The 26,791-nt window shown below is 46.8% G+C and overlaps 1 protein-coding gene across 2 annotated transcripts in view; it reads left to right on the top strand.

The window, feature by feature from the left end:
• LOC135912822 (angiotensin-converting enzyme-like) overlaps positions 1–9,054 on the top strand; it is a 92,792-nt gene extending 83,738 nt beyond the window's left edge. For both annotated transcript variants that reach the window (XM_065445363.1, XM_065445364.1), the window contains 5 exons: positions 466–564; positions 751–895; positions 7,691–7,789; positions 7,859–7,981; positions 8,752–9,054. In XM_065445363.1, coding sequence (XP_065301435.1) covers positions 466–564; positions 751–895; positions 7,691–7,789; positions 7,859–7,981; positions 8,752–9,004 — 719 coding nt within the window. In that variant the 3' untranslated portion in view covers positions 9,005–9,054. The remainder of the gene's footprint in view (positions 1–465; positions 565–750; positions 896–7,690; positions 7,790–7,858; positions 7,982–8,751) is intronic.
• Positions 9,055–26,791: the final 17,737 nt, after the last annotated feature.

Consider the following 26,791-nt stretch of genomic DNA (forward strand, 5'->3'; position numbering starts at 1 on the left):
TTCATGGGAGGAGATGCCAGCCAATCGCGATGTTGGAAATATACCGAACGTGGCCGGTCAGGGGCAAGGAGTCCTTAAGAACGAAAACCTTTGTGAACTCGGCGCCTGATGCGTTGGCGGCCTAGAATTCAAGATTACCAATGTGACGTTACAATTATTTCACTCGGAGGCACCTGCACAGTGCGTTCATTCAGGGACTGGTAGCTCTGCGCAGCAGGCCCGAATCTACTGCCGCAGGATTAATTCTTGACGTTTTCCCCCTTGCATAACTGTTAGTTCCCCGAGACCCCTACGAATGTTCTTACCTGTTATATTTATGAAAAAATAAATATTCAATGCGTTTTACAGTGAATCCTTTAATCGAAGTCTGCTTGAATCGCATTCAACATTTAGAATATTCCCACACTTGTAGTAAGAAACGTGGCTCCGAATGCTATGATACCGCATTCAATTTCTTTCAATTAGGTTTCCATGAGGCTATTGGAGACACAATTTCTTTATCTGTGTCAACACCAAAGCACTTAAAGGCAGTTGGCCTTCTCAAAGAGATGCGGGAGGATTACGGTAAGCCAATACTATAATTTTATTATATACATGGAGTGATTGCTAATAAATTAAGAGCTTCGTATATCACAGCATAACGCCGTATGGTGCATGGCTTTCATTACGAACGGAACTTTGAATGCCAATACCAACGCTATAGGTAAAGTTTGATCTGCCGCATATTATTTTCGTTGTGCTTCTTCGCAGAAACTGACATCAACTACTTATTCAGCGTTGCTGTAGACAAGATTGCTCTAATACCATCAGCATACGCCTATGATATGTGGAGGTGGAACGTGTTTAGGGGCGTTTACGCGCCTCACCAGTACAACGCTGCCTGGTGGACACTACTGTAAGTGTACAAGCCTTCAGTCCCTTCGCTCATTACTCGATAATATTTTATCACGTTTGTTACCCCTGTTCTTGCAGATGGCTAGAAGTGAATTGAAACTGATAAGATTCAGTTCGAGTTAAGTCGGTTGAGCCACATATCGCACTATGCGCAAGTAGTGCGTGCAAGGCGTGCGTGAAGAACGCTTACGCGTACCGTGCGTAGGGTCCACGGCCATAAACCCCAGGTGGTCAAGACCATAAAACCCAGGTGGTCAAAACCAATCAGGAGTCTCCCACTAAAGCGGGCCTATAATCATGTGGTGGTTTTGGCACGCAAAACAAGAATTTTTACATCGAAGCTGTATAGGCCCGAGATGCGGGGTTTCGTGGCGTCTGTGTGCAAAAGCTGTCATCACGTGGGACGATCCTGTTGAAAGTCCAGAAAGGGTCCAAGCTCAATGGGACACACCTCTGTGGGCTCGGGGCCCAGTAACGTACCCTTGAACTACCGTTGCAACTCGGCCACCTCCTTATAGAAGTTTTCGAGGGATCAAATACATTAATAATAACTGCATTGCAATTGCCCAAGATGCTGCGAACGAATTGTTGAACGCTACGCACTGTCAAGACAAGTAAAATATGTATTTTTTCATAGAATATAATACTCGTATGTCCAAATAATTGTGCCCGAAATAACTAATATCATTGCTTCCATGTCATTGGTCTTCTTAATAAGTAAAGAAAATATCACATGAACATTAGAACTATATCAGTACGAAACCACTAAAGCAGTGTGTGCCGCTGATATAAGAAATGTAAAGGCCCTAAAATTAGGAAGTTGAGGACAAATATTTTAATGAAATTTGCTTTCAAGAACCTTGCTTACATTTTTGCACATATGCAACGGTCAGGGAAAAATCTCAGTGACGCTGTCCTACGTTCCAGTGCATTACGCACGAGGAACTGTCACCAGACGTGTATTGTGAGTCATTGCACCGAAATTGTAGTCGCAACAGAGAGCACATATAAAAAGCAGGAGTTTTGCAAAATTTACGAGGGCCAGTCAAATGAAAGTGAGCCGATGCGAATATATGACAAATGAGGCACTTTATTTAAAAGTAGTTTCCATGAGCACTGAGACATTTGTACACTGACTAATGAGTCACCTGATTCCTGTGCCATAAAGCTCCTTGGGTTGTTGCTTCAAGAAGTCTGTAACTGACTCCTTTAAGTTATCGTCTGACATGAATCTGGTTCCCTTGAGCTGTTTTTTCGATTGCCCCAAACTATATTGAAGTCGCAAGGTGACAGGTCTGGGCTTTATGCCACTGTTGCAGCGTTTCCCACTTGAACTTTGCCAGTGTTGGGTTAACCACATCAACGACGTAGGAACGGGCATTGCAGTGGAGCAAGCTGACCCCAGTCGTCAATTCTCCCCGTCGTTTGTTCTTGACTGTGGCATGCAGCCGATCCGACGTTTCATAATACCGGAAACGATTGATAGTCTCTCCAGGTTTAGCGAAATCGATCAGTAATCGTCCCTGAAGATCGAAAAAGAATGTCAACAACACCTTTCCGGCGCAAATGGCGGCCTATGCTTTCTTTGGGGGCGGTGAGTAAGCTTCCACAGTAAGCAATGCCGTCGTGTTTCAGGCTCGTAATAGTGGCACCACGATTCGTCCCCGGTGACTATTGCAAACAAGAAGTCACCGTCACCATCATTGTCATAACGGATTATGAGTCAAGGCATCGCCGAAGCTGTCCGTCTCCTAGCGGTGGTTCAAAATCGTGGGTATCCATTGCGAACCCAGGAGCCGAAAGACGAGATGTTCATGAGTTACGGTGTGAGCCGAACCATGACTCTTGTTCACATCCTCCGCCAGTTCATCGATGCTTATCCTCCGTTCTTGTCTAATTAGCTGATTAACCTTCGCAATTACGTTGGGGGTGATTGCACGATGACTTTGGCCCGATTTTGGATTGTATATGCAATTTTGACGTCCTTCTTTGAACAGTTTGCTCCAACGCTTCATAGTGGCCATTGCAATGCAATGTTCAACGTACACAGCAGCCATACAGCGACTAATTTTGTTTTGAGAAACACCTTCAGCTGACACAAACCTCGCGACACCAGGCTGTTCAACTTTTGGAGTGTCCATTATGTATTCAACCCAGTATATGCGAGTATTAACGAACATTTATCCTCACACCTGCGTGTCACTTTTCTAAATGAGAGATGCCTGTGTGCTACTCGAATGCCTCGCAGATAATGAACTGAACCATTTTTGCGCGGGGTGGGTTGCTCACTTTCATTTGACTCACCCTCGTACATTAGAAATGAGGAGATACTATGGAATATACAAACAGACAGACAACGAACTTTATTTGATCCTGAGGAGCTTCAGCGGAGGCCCCTATCGGGGACCCGCGGAAGCCGCTGGCCGCGTCCAAGTCGGGGCAGGAACGCCGTGATGTTCCGCCCTTTCTCGGGCCCTCTGGATTGCCTCTAGTTGTGTCTGGAGCGATGGGCTCCGGAGTGCTTCTTCCCAGTCGGCTTCGCTGGAGAGAGGGCCGTTAGGTAACGCGGGGCATTGCCAGAGCATGTGCGCTAAGGAACAATAGATCTCATTGCAGTCCGGACAGCTTGAATCGACGTCTCTGTAGATACGGCTGAGAAAGCTCAGCGAAGGGAATGAGCCCGTCTGGAGCATTCTAAGTAAAACTGTCTGAGACCTGTCCAACTTCGGGTAAGGAAGAGGATAGGCCCTTCTGCTAAGCCGATAGTGAGATGTTATCTCGTGAAAAGTAAGGAGCGGATCGTTCTGCTGGATTTCATCCTGTCCCCATAAGGCCTCCATGCCGCCGCGGCGTGTTAGATCTCGCGCACGGTCATGGGCAAGCTCGTTGAGGTTAGGTATGTTCTGATGAACGTCCGCACCCATATGGGCGGGAAACCAAGAGATGAAGTGAGTGCCAGGGTTTGTTCTCTTTTCCAGAATGGAGGCAGCCTCGTGGGCTAGGTTACCCGATTCGAAAGCTTTGATGGCCGCTCGTGAGTCGGTGAAAACGTTGGTGCGCGAGGGGTCGGTCATGGCCAGGGCTATGGCGACCTGTTCCGCGACTCCACTTGAAGCAAACCTAACCGACGCCGCGGAGCGTAATTCCCCTTTGCCGTCAATGATTGCCAAAGCGAACGTGCTAGAGTTGCCGTACTGAGCCGCGTCGACAAAGACAGTCGAATCCTGATTCTCACTGGCCTTCTGTAAAATCGCCCGTGCTCGGGCTTTTCGTCTCCCTACATTGTATTGCGGGTGCATATTCCGAGGGAATGGGCTGACCACAAAGGTTGACCGTGCCTCCCTGGATAAGGTGATTTTCCGTTCATTGAGTATTCTTGGAGCCATGCCGGCCTCGTCTAGGATGCGTCTCCCTGCCCTGGTTGACGAGAGCCTGACTACCTGAGCGGTGACCTGCGCTTCGATCACTTCATCAATGTCGTTGTGCATACCGAGTTTGTTTAACCTGTACGAGGAAGTGCTTACAGGTAACCCCAGTACCTTTTTTATGCTCTTGCGCATGAGAATGTTCAGCTTATTCTTTTCGGTTTTGGTCCAGTTAAGGGCTGAGGCTACATAGGTGATGTGGTTCATTAGGAAAGCGTGATGGATCCTGAGGAGGTTGTCTTCACTTAGTCCCTTCTTTCGTCCGGATACTCTAGCAACTAGTCTCAGCATGCTCTCGGTTTTCGCCGTGATGCGCGTGAGCGTTCTGGCGTTACATCCACGCGCGTCAATCAGTAATCCTAGGATTCGGATATATTCGACTTGAGGAATGGGCTGCCCGTTTCTCGCAAAGAGGGATATGGGAAGTTGGTTTAGGGGGGTGAGCCCCCGAACACCTTGCCTGGCTGGCCTGTAAAGTAACAGTTCAGATTTGTTTGGTGATAATTGGAGGCCTGTGTCTTCCAGGTAGGACTCCATTGCGTCTAGGGCTGATTGTAGCGAGTGCTCTACCTCTGCAAGTGATCCTCTGGGGCACCAAATCGTGATGTCGTCTGCGTATAGCGAGTGGCTTATATTAGGAAGGGATTTGAGCCTTTCTGACAAGCCCTTCATGACTATGTTGAACAGTAAGGGGGAGATGACTGCTCCTTGGGGAGTGCCTCTGGCCCCTAGCGCGAACTCATCTGACTTGAGTTGTGCAATCCTGATGGTGGCTGTGCTGTTCATGAGGAATGATCTAACAAAAGCCTGAAACCTTGCTCCCAGACCTAGGCTGGCCGTGGCCTGCAGGACAAATCGATGAGATACAGTGTCAAAGGCCTTGGTCAGGTCAAGGGCTAAGATGCCCCTAACATCCCTAGTGCTGTTATCGAAAATTTGCTTCTTAAGGAGTAGCATTACATCCTGTGTGGAAAGGCCGGGCCTGAAGCCGACCATGTTGTGCGGGAACAGTTCGTTGCGTTCTATGTAATCCGATATCCTGTGCAGGATCGCATGCTCCGCTACCTTGCCTACGCAAGAGGTTAGCGATATCGGCCTTAGGTTGTCAAGGTTTAGGGGCTTACCCGGTTTCGGGATAAGCACAACCGAGGCCGCTTTCCACTCGTCCGGGACGCACCCATTCTCCCAAGTTTTGTTGACCTCTTTCGTTAGCAGCTCAATTGATCTATCATCCAAGTTCCTTAGCTATGGAATATACAAGTGCAATAACACAGCTTGATAAAGGGCAAAAAATTGTCACTGAAAACAAAGTTCACTGCACGTGCGCACAAAACCTCGCAAAAGATGTTTAAATATGCGGATAAGTCTCGAATAAACCTACATATCTAAGAAAAGTCACTGTATATAATGCGTCTAATAAGGCAAAATAAATATGTTGGGCAATCACAGAATCCTAAGGCACGCCCCCCCCCCCCCCCTTCCCTTCACTCCCCGTGAAGAACATAAACCGATTAACTATTTGGCGCAGATACAAGTGGCCTAACGATAACGCGTCATCGCAGACTCGCCTAAACAAATAGGTTCTGCTTGTTCGCTCCAACGAGGAGCCCCAGACAAACACTGCAAATATTCGGTGCCATTAGGTCATCATCATCATCATTATCATCGCATCGTGCCACTTGCCTTTCAATGTGAAATGCGCGCCACATAGCGTCTGTACATGTGCCCTTTGCATTGCAGTTGCGTACTATTACACCAGGAGGGCCCTCACGTACAGTTGCGTACATAGTAATACCAGGTAGATAGGGAAGTCTTGAGGAAGAAAAATTATATTATGAAGATGTATAAGAATTTTAAAAATGCAAAACATTTATGGTATACCAAAATAATTTAAGCAGGCTAGGTGACTGTTTTTCGCCGTCCCAATTCATAGGGTATGCCATTAAAACATCATGATGATCCTTAGCATCTTACGGTGCGTTTTGACACGCGATGTGACATGCGCGCCGCGCCGCGTACTGTCGATACGCACGAAATTTTCATTGCAGTTCCATTATATTCCACCAGGTACCCCGACAAGTAGCAGTTTCATATAACAGTTCCACACAACTCCTCGCAAGGGACGAACCTGAAGAAGCGAATCGTAGAGCTACGCACACGGCTGCAACCAGGCAGCATCGGGCTCAGCAGACCGCTGTGTAAAGAGCAGGACAAGCCGCAGCTCGCCATCGACTACGGGCGGACAGTTCAGATCATTCTCCTGAAAACGACGCAAAGAGACTTCGCTGGGAAGACCCCGCAGTGCGTGGTGCCGAAAATGGAACTTTTACGGAGCCGCTCCTCCAGCTTACATTGTAGCTGTTCTGCGTGTGGAGCGCAGGCATTCTTTTTTTACTAGCACCTCAGCATGAACATCAGTGTGCCTACAGAGTGACATTCCCACAACGCTCATGGCAGCCGCGAAAGGCAGAACGCTGGCCTGGTTCCACCATAAAGTGGACTGAGCGCTGCGCGGACAGGTGGTCCAGTTTGCTTTGTCGTTTTTGAAACCAAACGCGCTCCACGGTCCCGCAGATCATCTAGCCTTTATGTGGGAACAACACATGCACCGTCGGTTGCGGGTCAGCACCACTGCCGCGACGGCGCCGATGGCCTGAACGCATCTCGAGCGTCCGTGTAGTTGCCACCCCTATAAACTGCAGAACAACAGAAAACTTGCAGAGCTCACGCACAGTGGAACGTGGAGTAATTGAAGACACTTCTGCACCGCAACATATATGCAATTTATTGTGTTGGATGCAAAACACCCGTCTGAATCGGCTGTGATGAAATAATGGTTGAGCGCCGATGCCTATGACTATCCTGACGTAACAACACGATATACGCTTGCAGCAAAAAATAAATTTAGTTGCTCAAAAGGACGATGAACTGTACCGAGCTTGTTGCGTTAGCCTTGCACCAACCTTGTTGTGATGCAAATGTCATGCCGGAATGTCATGCATAATTTTAAATTTATTTATGCTTAGATAAAACCTTCACAGCAATGTATAAAACTGTCCCGCTAGGTGTTAGATCGGTATGTCCTGATGGATACACGCTATACCGATTTCCGCATTATGGATATCGCTTGATAAATTATCACCAAGATTCCTACGTAACTGAGTCTACCACTTCCTCCGTACAATCATGGCAAACCGACTCACGTGCTCTCTTGTCGGCAAACATGTCGGTTAATATGATACAATATTTTTTCGTTGCCCTCCTTTTCTAATAAAGGTTCCACGCAGCTTAACCTCAAATTTCATTCAATTGCTTTACGATCACCTAACAGGCATAAGAACTGCATTCTAAAGGACTCGCTTTCGTTCTAGGCTGCATTACCAAGGCATTTGTCCCGCAATACGTCGCTCACCAGATGACTTTGATCCGCCATCCAAGTACCACATTTCGGCTGACGTGCCGTATATCAGGTAGTCATGCTCACTATTTCTATCACTCAAAGAGAAGGATGCTCAGCTCACAGTGCACGTTTCATGCAGGTATTTTGTAAGCACAGTCTTGCAATTTCAATTCTACAAAGCACTTTGCGACGAAGCGAATCATGTTGGTCCGCTCCACCAGTGCGATTTTTACCACTCAAAGGAAGCGGGGAAGCTGTTCGGGTAAGCTTTTGGAGGACCTAACTTTCCATCAAACGAGAAGAATATTGGTTCGAGTTTCTTTCCGATTTACATCAGGCAGTTTTCAAAATATCTTAGCCCATCTGGAAAGCAAATCTGACAATTTCTGTTAATTTAACATTTCCTTTCGCTTAAAATAAGGAGTACCACAATAAATTTAACCAGATACCTTGTTTTCCTTTTTTTATGAGAGTGTTTTGATAAAAAAGCAACCTAAATTTGTTATTCTTTCTGATTATGTAAAAAATATTAAAGAAACAAACATCGCGTTTAACAACCAGAAATAGAATTTCAGTATTTCCGCAACAAATATTTAGAAATAAGAAACAGCGAGCAGTAACTGACTTATGCTGCAATGTTATCCTAAGAAAAGGTATATTCCATTGCAGTAATTGAAATATACAGTTTTCTATGGAACATAAGAAAGCAAGCGATGCTTTGAACCATCTTTAAAGCCATGGCAAAGTGTTCAGACAAGCGCTGAAGACTAGAATCCAAGCCTAGACTTTTGGATAGGTTTCGCAACAACGTGCCTGCTTGCAGCGCTCACTTTATACATACGAAGCAGCCCACTTTTTCAACACTCTGGTGTTGAACCCACGAAAACGGGCGTACGCGTAGCCATTTATGTACAGCAAAGAAATTGGGGAGCAGGGCAATTTGACAATCGTTCTTCTATTGTGATTTCGCATGGTATTGTTTGCTACTGGGCTACCTGCAGGAAATCTTTAACACTTCATTTCTTTGCGCAGGCATGTGATGCAGTTGGGGTCTTCAAAGCCCTGGCCGGAAGTGCTAGCTATCTTAACACGAGGGAAGGCGAGAGACCTCGATGCTGCACCACTGCTGGAGTACTTCAGGCCGCTGTACAGATGGCTCCAAGCGCGCAACAGAGGTCAATTCATTGGTTGGATAAGCTGGGATCCCCTTTCGTGCCCAGGGGTGACCACCTGTCCAGTAAGAAATTGGTACGACTACAACAATCCCTGGGCAGCTGGAAAGTAGTTCAATATTGTCTGCGCATATTGCTAATAAAAGGCATTGCCCGAATAATATTCTGGAAACACGGAAAATTTTGGTGATTCGTTTACAGTGCGAAGTTTTCCTTCCGTATGGAAGGTACGGCTTGAAGTGAAAGTGAAGTTTCTGTGTTAGGATGGTGAAATGAGAGCGAAAATAAATTGTGAAGGAGCATGATGACTTGTTTCGTATAAAAACAGTATGAGTGCCAGGCGTCGTGTTCATGGCGCCCTGGTATTTACTTTAGGGTGTGCGTCATTAGAGAGAGTGCAAGGAAAATACTTACTCAATAACTGCACACACATTCTATGAATATAACGTGTATTCGCTGCCGCATATCTTAAAACCAGATGCCCGAGCACAGACAGCAAAAGCAAGCCAAACGCGCTTGCTTGCTGTTGTGTATTACAATGCCTAGCACATAAGGTCCTTAAAGAATTGGGACAGCAAAAAAATCAATCAGAAGGCTGCTTCGTATATATATCTCCTTTCATGAATATTCGAAATTGGTATATTTTTACAGAACACATGCATTTCTGCCGGTAAAGTTCATTGTGCGAATTGCGTACGTGCTCAATATATCCGAACCATTTCGCCAGCACACCTTCAACGTACGAACTGTATAAATTAGGTCGTAACTCACACCCACATTTCAGTTAATTGTACAGCTGAGAAACGATTCCTTCATAAGGAAGGTTGTTCTTAGACTTTGTTTCTAAGAAATAATGACGCTGGATGTACTCTTCTTGTCTCCTCTTCGACTTCGGTCATGCTCTGTCCACTTGTTGCTGTACGTAGAGGTGGCGGGAAAAAACAAGTGTTGCATTACACAACGAGCACTTCGCTAGCCAACTCTCCGTTAAGCCATTCTTTTTCGATTTGGCTTTCACAAAAAGTCGATCGGACACGTGGCCCGGCACGCGGTGGACTTGACCCAGTTCTCTTGATTCCCAGGAGTTTTAAATTATGCGCACTTCTACAGATACATTCCGAGCTAATCTGTTTCTTTTTTTTCTTTTTTTTTGGTGCGTATGCTCATGCAACATTAGGTTGGTTATAGTAACGGATCCATTGAACGTCTTCGTTTTAACGCGAGCGCTGCGACCTCATGTTGCTGTTGCAGTTGCTGTCTTTTCGCAACAACGTGCGCTGAGCTGAGTAGTTGAAGACGCTAAAACTCGGCTTGACAAAATAATGTGTTGGACCGACATTTCTGGCTTTGTTTTGCCTGACGTTCCCTCCAACTTCGTTCTTTCATCTATGTTTATTTGCATTATCAGTTTGCCGAAGACATCACATTTATTCGTCTGTGGTTGATCCCTGCAAAAATATTTTTTCGCTCCCATCACCACTGTCCCTTTGGTGACTCTGCAAACCGACTTCCCCAGATAAGTACTCCTTGGCCACCCCAATGCTATATTTTATTCCACCTTCGCACATTTAGGTCACCTGCGTAAATCCCTAGTGCGCAAGTGTCTTTTCTCTCCACGCCTAATTTCATAACTTTCCGTTGATCGTGAATCAAACTCCTGCTTCTGTCACCACAGCTGTTTATGGGCAGCGTTTTATTAGAATTCTTCTCTGTGTACTACTGTGCCCGTCCATGTTTGATTATTGCTCAAGATTCGGTAACTTGAGTACTGGAACTGATGAGCAGAATAACAGTTTTAACTAATCCGACAGAGGCAGCAGTACTGAGATTGAGTGCCAGTATTTTGTATTATCACCTCTTTTCGTTAATCAGGGGTGCTATAACGTAAAACTATTCCAAACTTTTCTATTCCAATTCTGCTATGAGCCCTCCACGATTGGTCAAAAACTTTTTTGGACCACCCCCCCTTCACCTGTCTGTCACGCGACGTGCCGAAAACCGCGATGCCTCCCCATCTGATATGATGTGTACACACTCATTATGCATGATTTGGCCGAATAAACAAAAAGAGTCCTTTCTGATTTTACGCCTTTTCGCCATTAGCCCCCGGCTATTGGTCAAACGTTTTCGGGCTGCACCCACTTCACCTGCCTGTCACGCGACGTCACAAAACCGCGAAAGCTCACCGCGTCAAAGTGACGTGTACGCGTTAAAGATGCATTATTATGCCGAACAAAACTGAATTTTCTTCTGAATAGCCTCAGGCTGTCCCGTTCCGAAGGGAATAAAAGGTGGCTGCCACCAATCGCTCAGGCGCTGGCTAGTCGCACCTGCCGGAGAGCATGGGTTTATTTGCGTGTAATAAAACTTCTTGCGTGGCCGTGTAACGTTTTCGAGCACTTTCGGCACGTTTACGACCTCCTTCTGCCAACTCTTCTTTGCTGAGGATCTGTTTTAGCGTCATTCTTAAGCTTCCTTTGCATGCCGCCGCGATTTTCGACCAGCCACGGCAAGCTAAGTAAGGGAAAGCGTACCAATCGCAGACGCTGGCACCACCCTCTTCATCCAGTTTTCGATTTTCAGTTCACTGGCCCTGCCACATTGAATCCCTCTCCACTTAAGCGTTCTCCTCGTCTCCTGTCGGTGATTGAGATACGACAAGCCGCTTAGTGTAGGCAATAATATTTGTTTTTCAAGCAAACAAAAGTGACCTCCTGTGAACGAGTAGAGCGTTTGATTGGTGTACTCAGTCAACCATGCGGGTGACCGCCCGGTGCTTACGTCCTGGGTGACGCAAATTTGTCGTCAAGAGATTGGAATAAAAACATATTCGAATAGTTTTACGTAATGGGGCCCCAGGTTCCATCGTCTGGCCTCCGTGCTGTTGCGAGACGCAACAGAACACTTCGCGACAAAACCACGTGTTCTGCCACGACGTCGTTGAGTCAGCTTGCCTATACCTCGTTCGCTATCTCTGCATGGTTCACCGCACTTCTTTACACCTGGGGCTGCTATCAAGGTACAGCACTGACGTTCGCAAATGGCATTCTGGGCTTGAAACGAAGTGCATTGTCGGGATTGTAATTTAAAGGGCCATGAAATGATTTTGACGATTTTGTACAAACGTACTCAGGTACCTGGTAGCGTCGACCAGGCAGTGTCATCGATAATTTTTCCAACTTTATGGTGAGCAAATGTTGTCGTTAATAGTTGGAATGTTCGTTACTTTGTTTCTACAAAAGAAGTAACAGAGCATACTCAATGACTATTTATCAGAGCACTCGAACACTTCCGACGCACAGCAGGAGCATTCTGCTTCTGTTACAACGTCTTTTGTGTTGACCGGATCTGCCCGCACAGCTCCGGTCTCGAGCGTCCTTTTCGCGAGGACCATTTGTGGTCCTCGCGATATGCAGACCGTCGTGGTCTGCAAATCGAGTGACCGGCATTATTTCAAGCTGCGACGCTGTGTCCAACTGCAAGGCAACACGCGAGTGGCATCGGGCTGAAGGTATCCGATCGGCGCCAGCATCTGCGCGTTTGCGACCGTCTCTTCACGGTGGAGTAATGCTGTCATAATAGAGGGTTTTAGCGTATCTGGTATTCGGGTACACGCAAGCACAAGCGGGCTGGGCCAGGGCGTCTTGCTGGATCAGCGGAGGTGCGAACGTGAACCTCCCGCACGGTGCAGCCATTTGGTGACACAGAGCGCCACCAGACAGCCATCATATACAAGTGACCCAGTGTTATCTTAATTGCTGCTACTCTAAATTTTCAGCATGAGCGTAATTGTTAACATATTGCCTTTTTAAATGTATAGGTTGTTTTACAGACGATAACAGCAATATTCGTTTTGCGTTTGGCTGCTTATCCTCTGCGCCACCATGTGGATGCACCGTGCAGGCAACGCGGGCCACTGACATTTACGGTAAAGGCCCTTTGTCATAGCGGCCATATTATGGAGAAACTTTAGTTTACGCCTCAACCCACCTGTCAAAACGCCCAGCTAGCCTGCAGTTACCGGAATAGCGGACCCACTGTGCACTACGAGAAAATGCTCGCAGCGCGCGCGCCTTCTATAGCTTTCGCGGGGGATTGACGGTCAGGCGGCTAGCGGAGATGTAGGAGAGGCTTCGCACGCTGGCTCCAAGATAACCGGTTGTAGACGGCACGACGTCACGTCATGACGCAGGGCCAGTGAATGTGTAGCTTAGCCTCGATTACGCGGCAAAAAAGTTAATGAGAAAAAATGTGGCTAGGGAAGAAAGTAACTTATAATCGTCCATAGCTCTCTCAGTGTGAGACGCTTCACTTAAATTGTGTCCCTGTTTTACTTCAACTATACCCTACGAGTCAAAAAAATTTCTCCAAACTGTTTCAAGGACATTTTAACCGATTTTAAACGATAGAACTGGCGGTGTGATTTTCGTCAGTCTGCGAATAATGAAATGACACAAATATCAGCTCTTCAAAAGTTTGCCAAGGTATATTTATTGGTTCTCAAGTTACAATGGTGTACTACATCTAGTACACTGGGCGTATGGGGTTTCAATGGTCAAGGCACTTGTCATTGTACTCCCATCTCGTTATATGAAATTTTTCAAGCTTCACTTTCAAGGCGCAAAGTGGTCGTACCCTTGTCTCATCTCCATGATGCTCAGGTGTGACAAAGTCGGCATCGCAGCTGGTTTCCGATTTTTTCGCTGTAGTGACCTTGACCATCCCCCGTGAGTGAGCATCCAAACACACATATCGCGTGTTACGAATGGCCTGCGGCGGCTGGTGAACTGGAGAAGAAGCGACCGTTGAAACCTGCCCGGCCCGCTACGATGACTTGCGTTGAGAAAACAACATTGTGTCGAGTCAACAGCCCATCGGCACCACCATGTCTGCTGTGACGACTCGCTTTGTAAGGACTACAATGCGCCGCGTCCCCAACCGAACGGCTCCGGGATGTCAAGACGCAGTCGGCGCACCAAGTAGTAGAGTCGCTGTCGCATTCACGGTTTAATTGGAGCGGAGGAACTTTTGGAAGAAGAAGTTTTGTGGCACCGTCTCACGGATCTTAGAAGTTGTCAGTCGGTGGACAGACGTGGCGGCCACTGTCTGCGGAGTCAGCACTGGGATCAAGATTCGCCTGCTCGGGGTAGGACCCTTGTCTGCGAGAACCCTCTCACCTTGGTGCGGTCAGTGAAACCTGTGCGGAAGTGAGTGCGTAAACCCTCTCCTTCAAACGAGGGTTGGCGACGAAGACTTTGGACGCTCCCATCGGTCGATGGTTGAACGGCCGCTTTGTCTCACCTAAGGATCTGGGGAGGCGAGAGGGAATTCAAGCAGCCTTCGTCGGCTGTTCAGTGTGCATTCTCTTTCAGTCATGCTAGACTGATGAACTGTAACGTTCTCAATGTATATTTTTAAATAAATCTCATATTCCTCGTTCTCGATGAAAACAAGTCTCTCCCTTCAACAACGTCTTCAGCGTGGATGAGTTGGACGACGTCATGGGCCAGCTACATCGATTTCATGCCCGACCCCAACCCTTAAAACTGGCTGACAGCGCTGAGATGGACTTTGCGAGTGGTGATGTGTCTGCGGTGACTCCTTGGTTCCTGCTTCGACTCTCTAGGCTTCGTTTTGTGGTTGTTCAGTTCAGAACAGTAGGGCAGCTGGTTTGTTGATTGTTAGCTAGGTTGTGCTTACCTAGGTGGGTTTAACGCGCAGGACCAAGGCAGTAAAACAGCAATCATGGAATTAAGGACACTGCTGAGAGGCGAATTGTTGATTGTTGGTGAGGAACCGGGCCTAGAGGCACACAAGAAAATGCTAAAATGGGAATTGTTGAAGCTGATTTCCGAAAAGGCCAATGAGGAGGACATTGAAATTGAGCTAGAAATTCTTAGGAAAATAGAGAAACGGGACAGGCAGAGAGGAACGCGAGTCGAGAAAAATGCAACTTGAGCTTGATAGAAAACGTTTGGAGTTGTCTCAAGGAAGTGAAGAGGCTCTGAGATGATGAAGTGAGGCAGAATCATACCGCACGGACCGGCTGTTAAAGCCATTTGAAGTCGGGAACGACATAGGCTTGTTCCGAGGAAATGTTGAAAGGACTTGCGAGAAGTTGAACTTCGGTCCGAGTACATGGCCACAGCGGTTACTCTCTATGTTGCCGCGTGAGGCTGCGGATGTAATCTTCATACTCAGTGCGAATGATGCATATGATTATGCAAACGTTAAGACTAGTCTTTTGAAGGAGTACCGCCTTTAAGCCGAAGCATTTCGGCAAAGGTTTAGTAGCACAAGCAAGAAGGATAACGGGAATATTCGGAGTTTGCATATAGCTTCAAGGCCAACCTAGTCGAGTGGTTGAAAAGCTCGGAAGCGTACTAAGGCAGAGACATGCTTGTTGAATGCATGTGTCTAGAGCAGTTTTACAAAAGCATCCCGCAATCTGTGAAGCTGTGGGTGCAAGACAGAGGAAACGTAAACACTGTGGAAAGGGCGGCTGAATTAGCCGAAGTGTGCGCAACGCGTAGGAAGCTAAACGCCGGGGACGGAAATTGGGACGGTCGAAATGGACCGCCGAAACCATTGCCGTCCAAACAGGGTGCACAGACTAGACGACCGGATCCTGTAGACGCGGAGGAAAAGCCGTCAGAAAAGAGCGAGGAGATATCAAACCAGGAAACGGTACAAAAAGAGCAGAAAACAAAAGTTCCAATCTTTTAGACCGATCCGCTGCTATATGTGCCACAAACTAGGACATATCGCAGTGAACTGCGGAACACCTAGCGTAGTTTTCTCCTACGTGGTGGCAAAGCGAGAATATGGAACTTTTGAGCCCATATCTTCACGACCTGTAAGTTGATGGCAAACCGTGCCGGGTGCTGCGAGACAGTGCCGCCACTATGGACATTGTCCGTCCGTCTTACGTGATGGTAGATGACTTCACTGGAGAAGTAGCATGGATCAGATAGGTTGTAGAAGAAAGAAAGAAAGTAAAAATCAGTGGACCGTTCGGGGAGCTCGTGACCGAGGCGGCAGTTTCCAAATTTTTGTCGCTGCAGTACTCTTACATTTTTTCGAATCGGTCGGATCAGCTACTGCGTGACAAAGGGCTTAAACTGGGAGAGGGCGTAGTACAGGCGTTCACGCGAGGCCAAGTTCGTAAAATCGCGTCGCTTTCGGATGAAAATGCAAAAGCTACTCCAGCGGAAGTAGCAAAAGAGGTAACTTCAATAACCGAATCCGAGCTAGGCAAGAGGGACAAATAAAACGGTTGAAGAAGGCATGCCAGCTGACCAGCTCAATGACAGCGGATCACTATGGTGTCAAAGTTCACGCATGCAGGTAGAGCGCGCTGACGCACTCGCAAGCGAGGCAGGATCGTTACTATCACCGGCCTCACAGAAGTTTGATCAGCTCTTACGTGTGCACAGAGAGACACTGGCCGCCGAGCAAAAGAGTGATGACAGCTTAGCTGAATTGCTTCACACAGGTAAAGAACGCATTGCGAGGCGCAACGCGACAATACAAGAGAGAGGAGGATAGTTGAATCGGCACTACAGAGAACGAAAGGGCAGGATTCTAGACCAGTTGGTCATACCTACTAAGTACAGGGAGGACTTTTTGAGTCTCTGTCACGGAAATGGGTGGTCTGGCCACCTAGGCCCAAAGAAATCAAATGAAAAATTGCTTATGGAATACTACTGGCCTGGCTGTTTCAAAGACGTAGAAAACTTTGTAAGGTCATGCGATACCTGCCAGGGCTCGGGTAAACCAGGAGAAACATGGAAAGCTCCACTAAAGATGGTGCCCTTAATACCAGAACCTTTGAGACGACTTGTGATACACACGGTAGGGCCTCTACCAAAGACAAAATCTGGTTACAGGTATTTGTTTACCCTGCTGCGTCCGCCTACAATGTTTCCAGAAGCAATCCCCCTGAAAGAGCTCAGCTCCACCGAAGTAATAGACGCGCTTTTGACCGTACTCTCACGAGTTGGGTTTTTAGCCGAAATTCAGGTGGATCAAGGGTGAGTATTCACCAGCGCACTGACTTCCACATTCTTACAACAGTGCCTGATAAAGTTTATGCGCAGTTCCGTCTGTCACCCTCCGTCAAATAGTGTAGAGAGGTGGCATTCAGTGCTTACGCGAGTTTTGGGGGCGCTCGGTTAGGAGCACAAGGAGGACTGGGAGAATTGCCTTCCCGTTACTTTGCTTGCTTTGCGAACGGTTCCTCATGAGGCTACAGGGTTCTCGCCAGCAGAACTAGTCTATGGGAGGACTCTCCGTTCTCCACTCAGAATGTTAAGAGAGATGTGGCAAGAAAGAGGAGACAGTCCAACAGTGGTAGAACACGTGCTAAATCTGCTGGAACACCTAAGCGCCGCCCAAGAACTAGTCGAAAACAGTATGGGAGTAGCTCAAAAGAACGCCAAGTTCTATTACGGCAAGAATGCGAGGCTTCGTACGTAAAGCAGCCTGGAAGAAGTGGTAAAACACTCGGTAAGCTCGCACGCTCTTAGACCCGAGCAGCCAGATGAGCTATGAGGGCTGTTCGCGGAATATCTCGACAGAGTCGGTGATCGGCCGGGTAGAACCGAACTACTAACGCATGAAATAGAGCTGCCATCAACCGAACCCCTAAGATCAAAGCTTTATAGGGTGTCTCCACGACAGAGATCAATTATGGGGGCAGAGATACAGCGCATGCTAGAGTTGGGAGTTATTGAGCCCGCTGAGAGTGACTACACGTCACCGCTAATACTTGTAGAAACCCCTAATAAGGACCGTGGTCCACGTCTTGATTACAGGAAGTTAAATGCAATCACTAGGGATCAGTTGTACCCGATACCCAATATTGCGAAACGGATCGAAAGAGTTAGCGCCGCTAAATACATTTCAACTATAGATCTCGTGTGGGGATACTGGCAAGTTCCCCTTTCAGAAAGTGCCAGCCCCACTATGCCGCATCTATCTCACCTACCAGCACTTTTCGGCCTCTCGCCATGAGCTTCGGGCTGAAGAACAGGCCGTTTAGCTTCTGTAAGTTAATAAATGTTGTCCTAAAGGACTTGCAGGAGTTCTTCGCCTTGCCATATCTTGATGATGTAGCAATTTTTTCGGACAGCTGGGAACAGCACGTATCGCACCTCAAACAGGTTTTCTCACGGTTGAGGGAAGCCGGGTTAACGATGAAGACGGAGAAGTGTAGGTTTGTCTGCTCACAGGTTATTTATCTGGGCCATGTTGTCGGTCAGGGCACGAGACGGCCAGCCGCGCTGAAAATAGCTACGATTGGAGATTTTTCTCAGCCGCGGACGAAAACAGACATTCGTCCATTTTTGGTACATGTGGGGTACTATCAACGGTACATCCTGAATTACTCGCATATAGCAAATCTTTTAACAGACGCCATCCGAAAGGGAGCGCCGAGTAACGTGCACTAGGATAAGGACAAAGAGAATGATTTCCAAAGTTTGAAAACGCTATTGGTTTCTCGTCCTGTGCTTCGCGCGACAGACTAAACAAAGGAATTCATAGTTCAGTGCGACGCAAGCGACACGGATATGGGCGTGGTACTTAGTCAGGTCGGCGACGATAAGGAGGAACATCCTATCCTCTATGCCAGCCGTGAACTGGCTGTAAGAAAGGAAGCTTACAGCGCTTCAGAGAAGGAATGTACGTGTTTTGTTTGCGCAGCCCAGAGGTTGTGTTACTTGTACGGAGCGAGGTTCATCTTCGAGTCCAATGACTGTCCTCTGACGTGGTTCAATCAAATGTCACACAAAAATGGCCGCTTGCTCCGATAGAACCTCACTATACAAGAGTACAACTTCTCCGTTAGATGTAAGAAGGGAAAGTTGCTTAATAATACGGATGATTTGAGCAGGCTGATCTGAATTCAGCGTTTAGGAACCCTCCTTAAATTTTTTGGTTGTGATTGTCAATTTTGTTAAGCCAAGAAAATGCTCTCTCGTACAGCAAGGCTCCCTGCATGATAGCCCAATTTTTCAGCGCGAAATTCCTTCCAAATTGGCGTAGCGAAATGCAGAATGTTTTGTTTCGGCACTTATGTCTCCTTAGAAGCCTAGCAGGTCTAAAGTGAGATCCAAGGTACGTCATCTCCGCGCAACGCCACGTTGTGGGGTTCGCTTTGAAGTTGCTGTGTCTTTGTTAGATGTTTAGCTGGTCACTGCAAGTCAACGCATCCCTCCCTTGCCACCAGCCATTCTCTTCCTGCCGAGCGGTTATCAGCTCAGGCCAGTGGAGATTTTCCGGGCCATGGAGGAGCTGCTACGAACGGCCTGCGGGGCTCGCGAACTAGAGGGGAAGCGACCGTCCAAACCTGCCCGGCCCACTGCGATGACTTGCTTTGAGAAAACAACAATGCGTCGAGTCAACAGCCCATCGGCGCCACCATGTATGCTGTGACGACTCGCTTTGCAAGGCCTACAATGCGCCGCGTCCCCAACCAAACGGTTCCGGCATGTCTAGACGCAGTCGGCGGACCAAGTAGTGGAGTCGCTATCGCCTTCATGGTTTAATTGGAGCGGAGGAACTCCTGGAAGAAGTTTTGTGGCACCATCTCACGGGTCTTAGAAGTTGTCAGTCAATGGACAGACGCGGCGGCCACTGTCCGCGGAGTCAACACTGGGATCAAGATTCGACTGCTCGGGGTAGGACCCTTGTCTGCGAGAACTCTCTCACCTCGGTGTGGTCAGTTAAACCTGTGCGGAAGTGAGTGTGTAAACCCTTGCCCTCAAAGGTGGGTCGGCGACGACTTTGGACGCTCCCATTTGTCGATGGTTGAAGGGCCGCTTTTCCTCACCTAGGGATCTACGGAGGACAGAGTGCATTTATTTAAGCAGCCGTCGTCGGCTTTTCAGGGTGCATTCTCTTTCAGTCATGCTAGACTGATTAACGGTAACTTTTTCAAGTACTTACTGTAAATAAATCCCACATTCCTCGTTCTCGATGAAAACTCGGCAAGGCTGACATCGCAAGTGTGGATAAGCTCTCCTTAATAATGCTATTGCAAAGAAATCTTTTTGGCGGGATATTGTTACAAGCTTTGCTAACCTACACTAGCCGCAGACGACATTCACGGCTAGAGCACCAGTGGTGTCGCCTTCATCTTCCTCTTCACCCGTATCTTCAGTCCATTGCGGCGGCACCACCACGATGTCATTGTTCTATGTTTTCTGCCCTATCAACTGCACGTAGAGCAGCGCACAAGCGACAAAACGTCTCTCTTCCGAAGAAAAACTCGGTATCCATGCTGGAACACAACTAAAGAAAAAGAAAGCAAAGCACCAAATTGTCATTGCAAATATCCTGTGTACCTCATCAAGTAAACCTAACCTTCAATATGTGTTCCAATCTTAAAAATGAAGTCGCACATTCGACAGTTTGCTTTCACACACACTAAACACACGTACTAAACACCGCAATAATAACAACACAAATATACAAAGCAGGCGAGTGAAAATAAATGAAAAGTGAGTACACGTCCACATTCGTCAGGAGTCCGCAGTATTGCTGAAATTGGCGCGAAATTTTAGAAAAGAACAAAACCGTAATTTCTGCCCTGTGCTATGGTGTGTGTGCGCGTCCTATGAGTAGAAGAAACGGAAATAGCCAAAACAAAATATTCAGCTGTTCAAGATGTAGCGTTGTAAAGCCAAGTGTACTAGTTGTAGTACAATGGGCCCTAATGGTTCAACGAAAGAACGGGACGCCGGTTGGCTTGCAGATGCGACGCTAAAGCCACAAATAAGGCAGCGTCCCGTGACATGGGTTGGGTGTCTTGGAAGTAAGAGGAGCGGAGATCAAAAATAGTTTTTAAAAAAGCCTGAGAAACATGGATCAAAATAAAAGGGTGGCTAAAGTACAAAAGTATATATACATTAAAGGGCCCCTGAAACGGCTCGAACAAATTTTATAGACGTGTAGGGTACAGCTAAAGTTCATCATTTGCACCAGAATCTTTGTGAAGTGTCTCATATTAAGAGAGCCACGGACGATTACAAGTTACCTTCCTCCATAGTCATGCATTTTCTTCTCAACTCGTTCGCCGAGTGATCGGGCTAAGCTCCGCCTTCACTGGCTGTGCGTCATGATGGCACCGCGTGTCGTCGACTTACGTTTCTCTAGAAGCGAGCGCGCGAAGCCTCTTCAAACTCTCCGCCAGCTGCTTGGCAGTCGACCCCAATCGAGAGCTATCGAAGCAGCGTGCCTTGAGAGCATTCTGTCGCAGCGCCGAACGTGTCCGGTATTCTGGTATACCACAGGCGAGCTGGGCGTTTCGACGGATGGCTGGAGGCATAAACTCATGCTTATGAAGGAACTTTAGCGTAGATGTAAGTGAGTGGCCTGATCGGTCTGCACAGTCCAGCCACCTGTTGGGGAAGAGCTTAACAAACGAAACAAAGCGCTTATATTGCTGTAACCAAGTGTAAAACATTTTACACATTTACAAAACAACGTGTTGATGATTACACTCCTGCGAAAAATTTACACCAGCAGCAAAGAATACATTTCCTTACTGCTACTGTGTGGGGTTGAGCTCTGTGCTACCAGGTGGCTGCACCGTGCAGACCACACGCATTTGCGCTTCTGCTCATCCCATTGAACGGCACGGTGAAACGGCCAGGCCCTGTCCCCTTGCTCTTGCGTTTACCCGAATACCGGACTCGAGAAATGATATTGCGGTAGTAATCTTCAGGTGTAAAGTGACAGCCGCAAACGCACAAATGCTGGCGCCGATCGGATAGCGGCAGTACGATGCGCTACAGCAAGTCCGCTCATCTGCTACCTTGCAGAGGGACACGATGTCACAGCTTGACATATTGCCAGTCACTACGTTTGCAGCCCACAACGCAATAAAGTCGAATCATGATGTTCGCGAAAAGACTTAGACCAGAAGCCTTGGGATTCCAGAATCCCTTGGATTTAAAGTGGACGGAAGCACTAACCGGTCAGCAGTAGAGATGAGCAAGATACGTTTAGAACATTTCTTGGAAGAAAAACAGGGAAGATATTGATGCGACCGTATCCGGTAGAGGCATGGGCAGCGGTCCAAGTTAGAGTAGTTTTCACTAAGGGACACATTAAACAGACGTAGGCAGAAATGCTAGAAGGAGAAACATGTATATCATACCTGATTAACTCAAGTAGCCCAGGTGACTACTTTCTAGCCGCTCCGTTTCAAAGGGGATGGCTATAGATCATCATCATCAGCTGTGCTTTTTCAAAGACGACATGTCAGTGCAAGGACCACGAAATTCCATTCAAATATAACGATAGGGAACTCTCGCACTGCGATCACTCAGCTACTATGACTACGATGGGTAGCATATGCGTTTGTCTAAAGTTCGTGTTAGCTTATCCGGACGTGCTTCTGCTGCCAGTTTTTGCGCTTTGATTTCCAAGTTTTCAAGTAATCAAAATGTAAGTAGCCAACAAAACAAGAAGAAACGGCACATTTGCGCACAAAGCCTAATGTCCAGCTGCTTTCATTGAGCTGTACCTGCGAACCAATCGACTTTGGCCGTGCTTCATTCGATTATAATACGCACCAAGTAATCTGGAAAATTACCTCCCGCCTATCGTCCACGACGGAAAACCCGCCTCAAAAAAACCGCGTCCCCCACATTCAATTCGCGCGGTTTACGCGTGCCCGCTTGCTCTAACTTCTAGATGGACGCATAGCGCCATCTGTGTTTCGCCTAATGAAACTAGCGCAAACGCGCATTCTCGGAAAATAGCGAAGTACAGGCCACCGTGGCCTGCTTCAGTAGTGATCGCGACCTAAAAGACAAATGGGAAGCAAGCGGTCCGCTGATGATTGAACCGTAGAGACAGTAACGTTCGTTGGGGTATGTCTGCACTAAACAGATGAAGGCATACGAGAAAAATAACCATAACATGTGCTTTATTTCATGTACGCGTAGTGTTACCCGCCACTAGAAAGGTTCATCAACCCGCGCGGTTTTTCGTTCTGATCTTATTTGACGGCTTGCAATTGTAATTTCGGTAGCACGTGGTTCCCTGAATAAAATATGCACGCAATGTTACTGAACTAAATCATGGGATTTTACGTGCCCAAACCACTTTCTGGTTATTGGTACGCCGTAGTGTTTGACTACGAAAATTTTGGCCACCTGGGGTTCTTTAACGTGCACCTAAATCCAAGTACACGAACGTTTTCGCATTTCACCCCCATGGAAATGCGGTCGCAAAATGTAAACAGGGCAATTGAACATGGTAAATGCCTAATTTTTTTTTCTTAGCTCTCCACAGAAGAGGCTGACCTTCAGTCCGTGCTGACCTTTAATTAGCGTAACTTATAGCTGTCTATGCTGAAGATGTCGGAGCGAGTGATCGCAGAGCTCAAGTTCATGAGATAATTTACTGTTGCCCCATGTTGTCAGGTTAGAGATGTGTTTGATAAAGGTTCGATGAAACTTTTCAGTCAGCTTGAAACTTCAATAACGAAACAAACATATCATGATCTTTTTTTCTCGTATCTCTGGTACGTTAATTGAAAGCCCAATACAGGTGAGGGTTAATTCTTGATGCGAAGCATAGCTGAACGTCCGCTTCGCAGCTAAGTTAAAGCCGATGAGAACTGCCAGCACGATGCTAAAATATTTCTGCTCAGGAGAACATGCGGTGCAATAGCTTTAAAGTAAACTTGGGGAATGACTGGGTGAGGCTGAGTACACTGGCTACTGCCATAAAAAGTTAATTTTATTGGATGCGCGTGATTTGTCTCTCATTTGATTTTCTGGAAAGTATACCGTAAACCATGTATTAGAAAATTCGAAAGCGAAATCTGTACGATAACACCAAGGGAAGTGCCTTGTTATTTGAAGCTCGAACTGGTTGCCTGTGGTCAAAAACATACGGGAACAAATATTCGCGACTAGGTGAGGCACGTGTATCTATTTACTCAGTGAGGCTCGTACGTAGCGTAGATCTTCCAGAGGCGCACGGATTTAAAGTGGAGGAAAGCATCAAGCAGTCAGCAGTAGAAACAAGTAAGACACGCTTGGAGTATTGGCAACGAGTATTGGTGAAGAGGAGGGAACAAACGCGACTTAATAACATCTTAGTTTAAATCAAGAAAAAGAATGGGCATGGGCAGGACATGTAATGAGGAGAGAAGGTAACCAATGGTCATTAAGGGTTACGGACTGGATTCCAAGGGAAGGGAAGCGTAGCAGGGAGCGGCAGAAAGTCAGGTGGGCGGATTAGATTAAGAAGTTTCCAGGGACGACATGGCCACAATTAGTACATTACCGGGGTAGTTGGAGAAGTATGGGAGAGGCCTTTGCCCTGCAGGGGGCGTAACCAGGCTGCTAGTGATGATGATGATGATGATGATGATGATGATGATGATTGGTGAAGAAAAAGAAGGGAAGATTATACGACCGCACCTGTTACAGGCATAGATAGCGGTACAAGTTAGATAGAGAAGTATTGACGAAGGGAAAAATATAGCATATAGAATAGCATACAATAGCATATAGAATAGCATTACAGAATAGCATATAAATATTCTAAAGCTAAAAGCATGTATGGCACACCTGAGTAACTCAAGCCGACGAGGTAGTTATCTGTCAACACCGCATTTCGAAGGGTATGCCGATAAGTTATAATTTCTCTCGTTATGTTGGATGCATTCAAAACGAGAAGCGATCTTGAAATCTCCTCAACGTTATCCACAGTACACTGTCGTCGAAGCGGCCTGAGGATAAACGAAAGCCGTTTACACCGTCATTTGCTACTAACGGAGTGAATTCTACATAAACAACGCCAAATTCCGTTGTATGTGGGCGACCGGGACCGCCGTCATGTTTTACGCAAACTACGTAAACCACGCAAACACGTAACATTTTAATCATGGAAGTAGCGTCCTCCCTCTAAGCGGTATTGCTCGTCTGGCGTTCTGCGCATGCGCAATTCGATCCTGCTATGTCGCCATGCAGGCTATTGCACTAAGCTAAAGCTGTGTATTATCTGACTGCGGAGGAGGGGCAAGTTTCTCCTCCTGAGTTACCTTGCTCCGTGATTCAGCCTCATTCTTGTGCAGTAGTCATAAACCAGTTACTTGCGATGATATTGTTTACAGTGCGAATACCATTCTTAGTCGTCTTCGGTAACATTGAATCTATTTGTATAAGCTCTTGCCACCGCTAAAGGGCATAAAATTAAGCCCGTGCTAAGCGGAATCAAACCCATGTTTCGCAGCTTCCTCAAGCACAATGCACTAACTCCTTAGCACTGTGCAACGAGTCACAGCATGCAGAACGAGATTTATTCTCAGCGTTAGCGCGCACTGCTTGTCGCACATCTCGAAAGCCACGCAAAAATAAGAGGAACTTTCGCGGACTTCGCATTTGGGCCGCTAGATGTCACAGCGTGTCAAGAGGGAAGCAGGACAGATGAGCTTGGTTGCAGTACATGGCAGTACATTTGGAGGTGGCAATACGCTGTCACTGCATTGCATGAACACTAATAGCATGAATGTCGACAGTCATTGAAAGGTTAATTCTTCCAGAGTGATTTTTTTTAATATCTTGCCATAAAGGCTAACTGGCATTACATAGGGGAGCAGTTTTCTATACAAATTTACAGAATGCACTCACTTCGTACAGCTCGGTAACACAATGAAATTCCATATTAAACGATGTTAGCTATAGGCTCACAAAAGTTGTGGTTATTCGTAATAGCAACATGAATTGCTTCCAGCCGCAAGAATGCACATTACAAACCAAGTATCATTTGACAACCAATGTATTTCGGCGGTTATTCTTGATGCTATGGCTCATTCTTGATGCTATCCTGCATTACACAAAGCATATTTCACACCCAAAATAAGAAACAGCTTATAAGAATAGACCACTACTTGTAGCACGAAATTACTTCTGATTGTTAGCCGTATTTACCCTTTATTACGCTTTCATTTAGAGATATATATATCATCTTAGGGTGATATTTGTTCTTGTCACCTGCCACCAAATAAACTTACACAATACCAATTCATTCAATTTTAACTATTCGGTATTTCCGAATCAGTGTTTTTCCGTTGCTTCGGCAACATGGAGAATTTCAAGTTAGCACGCCTCTAAATTGAATCTCGTCACATCCTTTATATGGACCTGCACCATGTTTGGAAACAACGGTAGGCACTGTAGATATATCTTCGGTGCTATAGTGCTCTCGCGTAGACTCCACCCACGTTCGGCGCCCACGCTTGCACGCGTAGTGTGGCGTATTTCTTTGGGGGGAGGGACGCTAAAACCATGATTTAATTATGAGACACGCGGTAATGGAGGACTGCATAATAATTTTGACGACCTAGGCGTCCTTAAAATTCACCCTGTGCACGTTCCTATATTTGCGCTCCAACCAAATACTGCAGAACGAGCCGGAAGACACCCAGACGAAAATGGGAGATCAATTTCCAGCTGGAAAAGGGTTTTTCAGCTTCATTTCCAGCTGTCTTTTTCAATACCAGCTGGAATGAAAGTTTTTCAGCTGGAAATGCGGCTGGTAATCACATTATCCAGCTGGGCCAGTTTCCAGCCGGACATGGTCCAGCTGGAAAATGATCGTTAGACTGGATGGGCTGCCAGCTGAAGCTGGAAACAGCTAGAAATGTTTCCAGTTGGACGATAGTTCAGTCTCCAGCTGGAAATGCTCAATCACAGAATGTGGGTGGAAAATAATTTTCAGGAGTATGACTGTACTACAGAGCAAACGGGTAAATGAAGCCCTTGAAAGTCCTGTACTGAATAGAATTCTTACTTTTAAAATGACTATGGCAAAGAGCTGCACAATATTCAGCAGAAGGCATGCAGCATCAAAAGCTCAAAGGATGTTGGTTT

The sequence above is a fragment of the Dermacentor albipictus genome, chromosome 8 (genome assembly GCF_038994185.2).
Source record: "Dermacentor albipictus isolate Rhodes 1998 colony chromosome 8, USDA_Dalb.pri_finalv2, whole genome shotgun sequence".
In the NCBI taxonomy this organism is placed as follows: Eukaryota; Metazoa; Arthropoda; class Arachnida; order Ixodida; family Ixodidae; genus Dermacentor; species Dermacentor albipictus.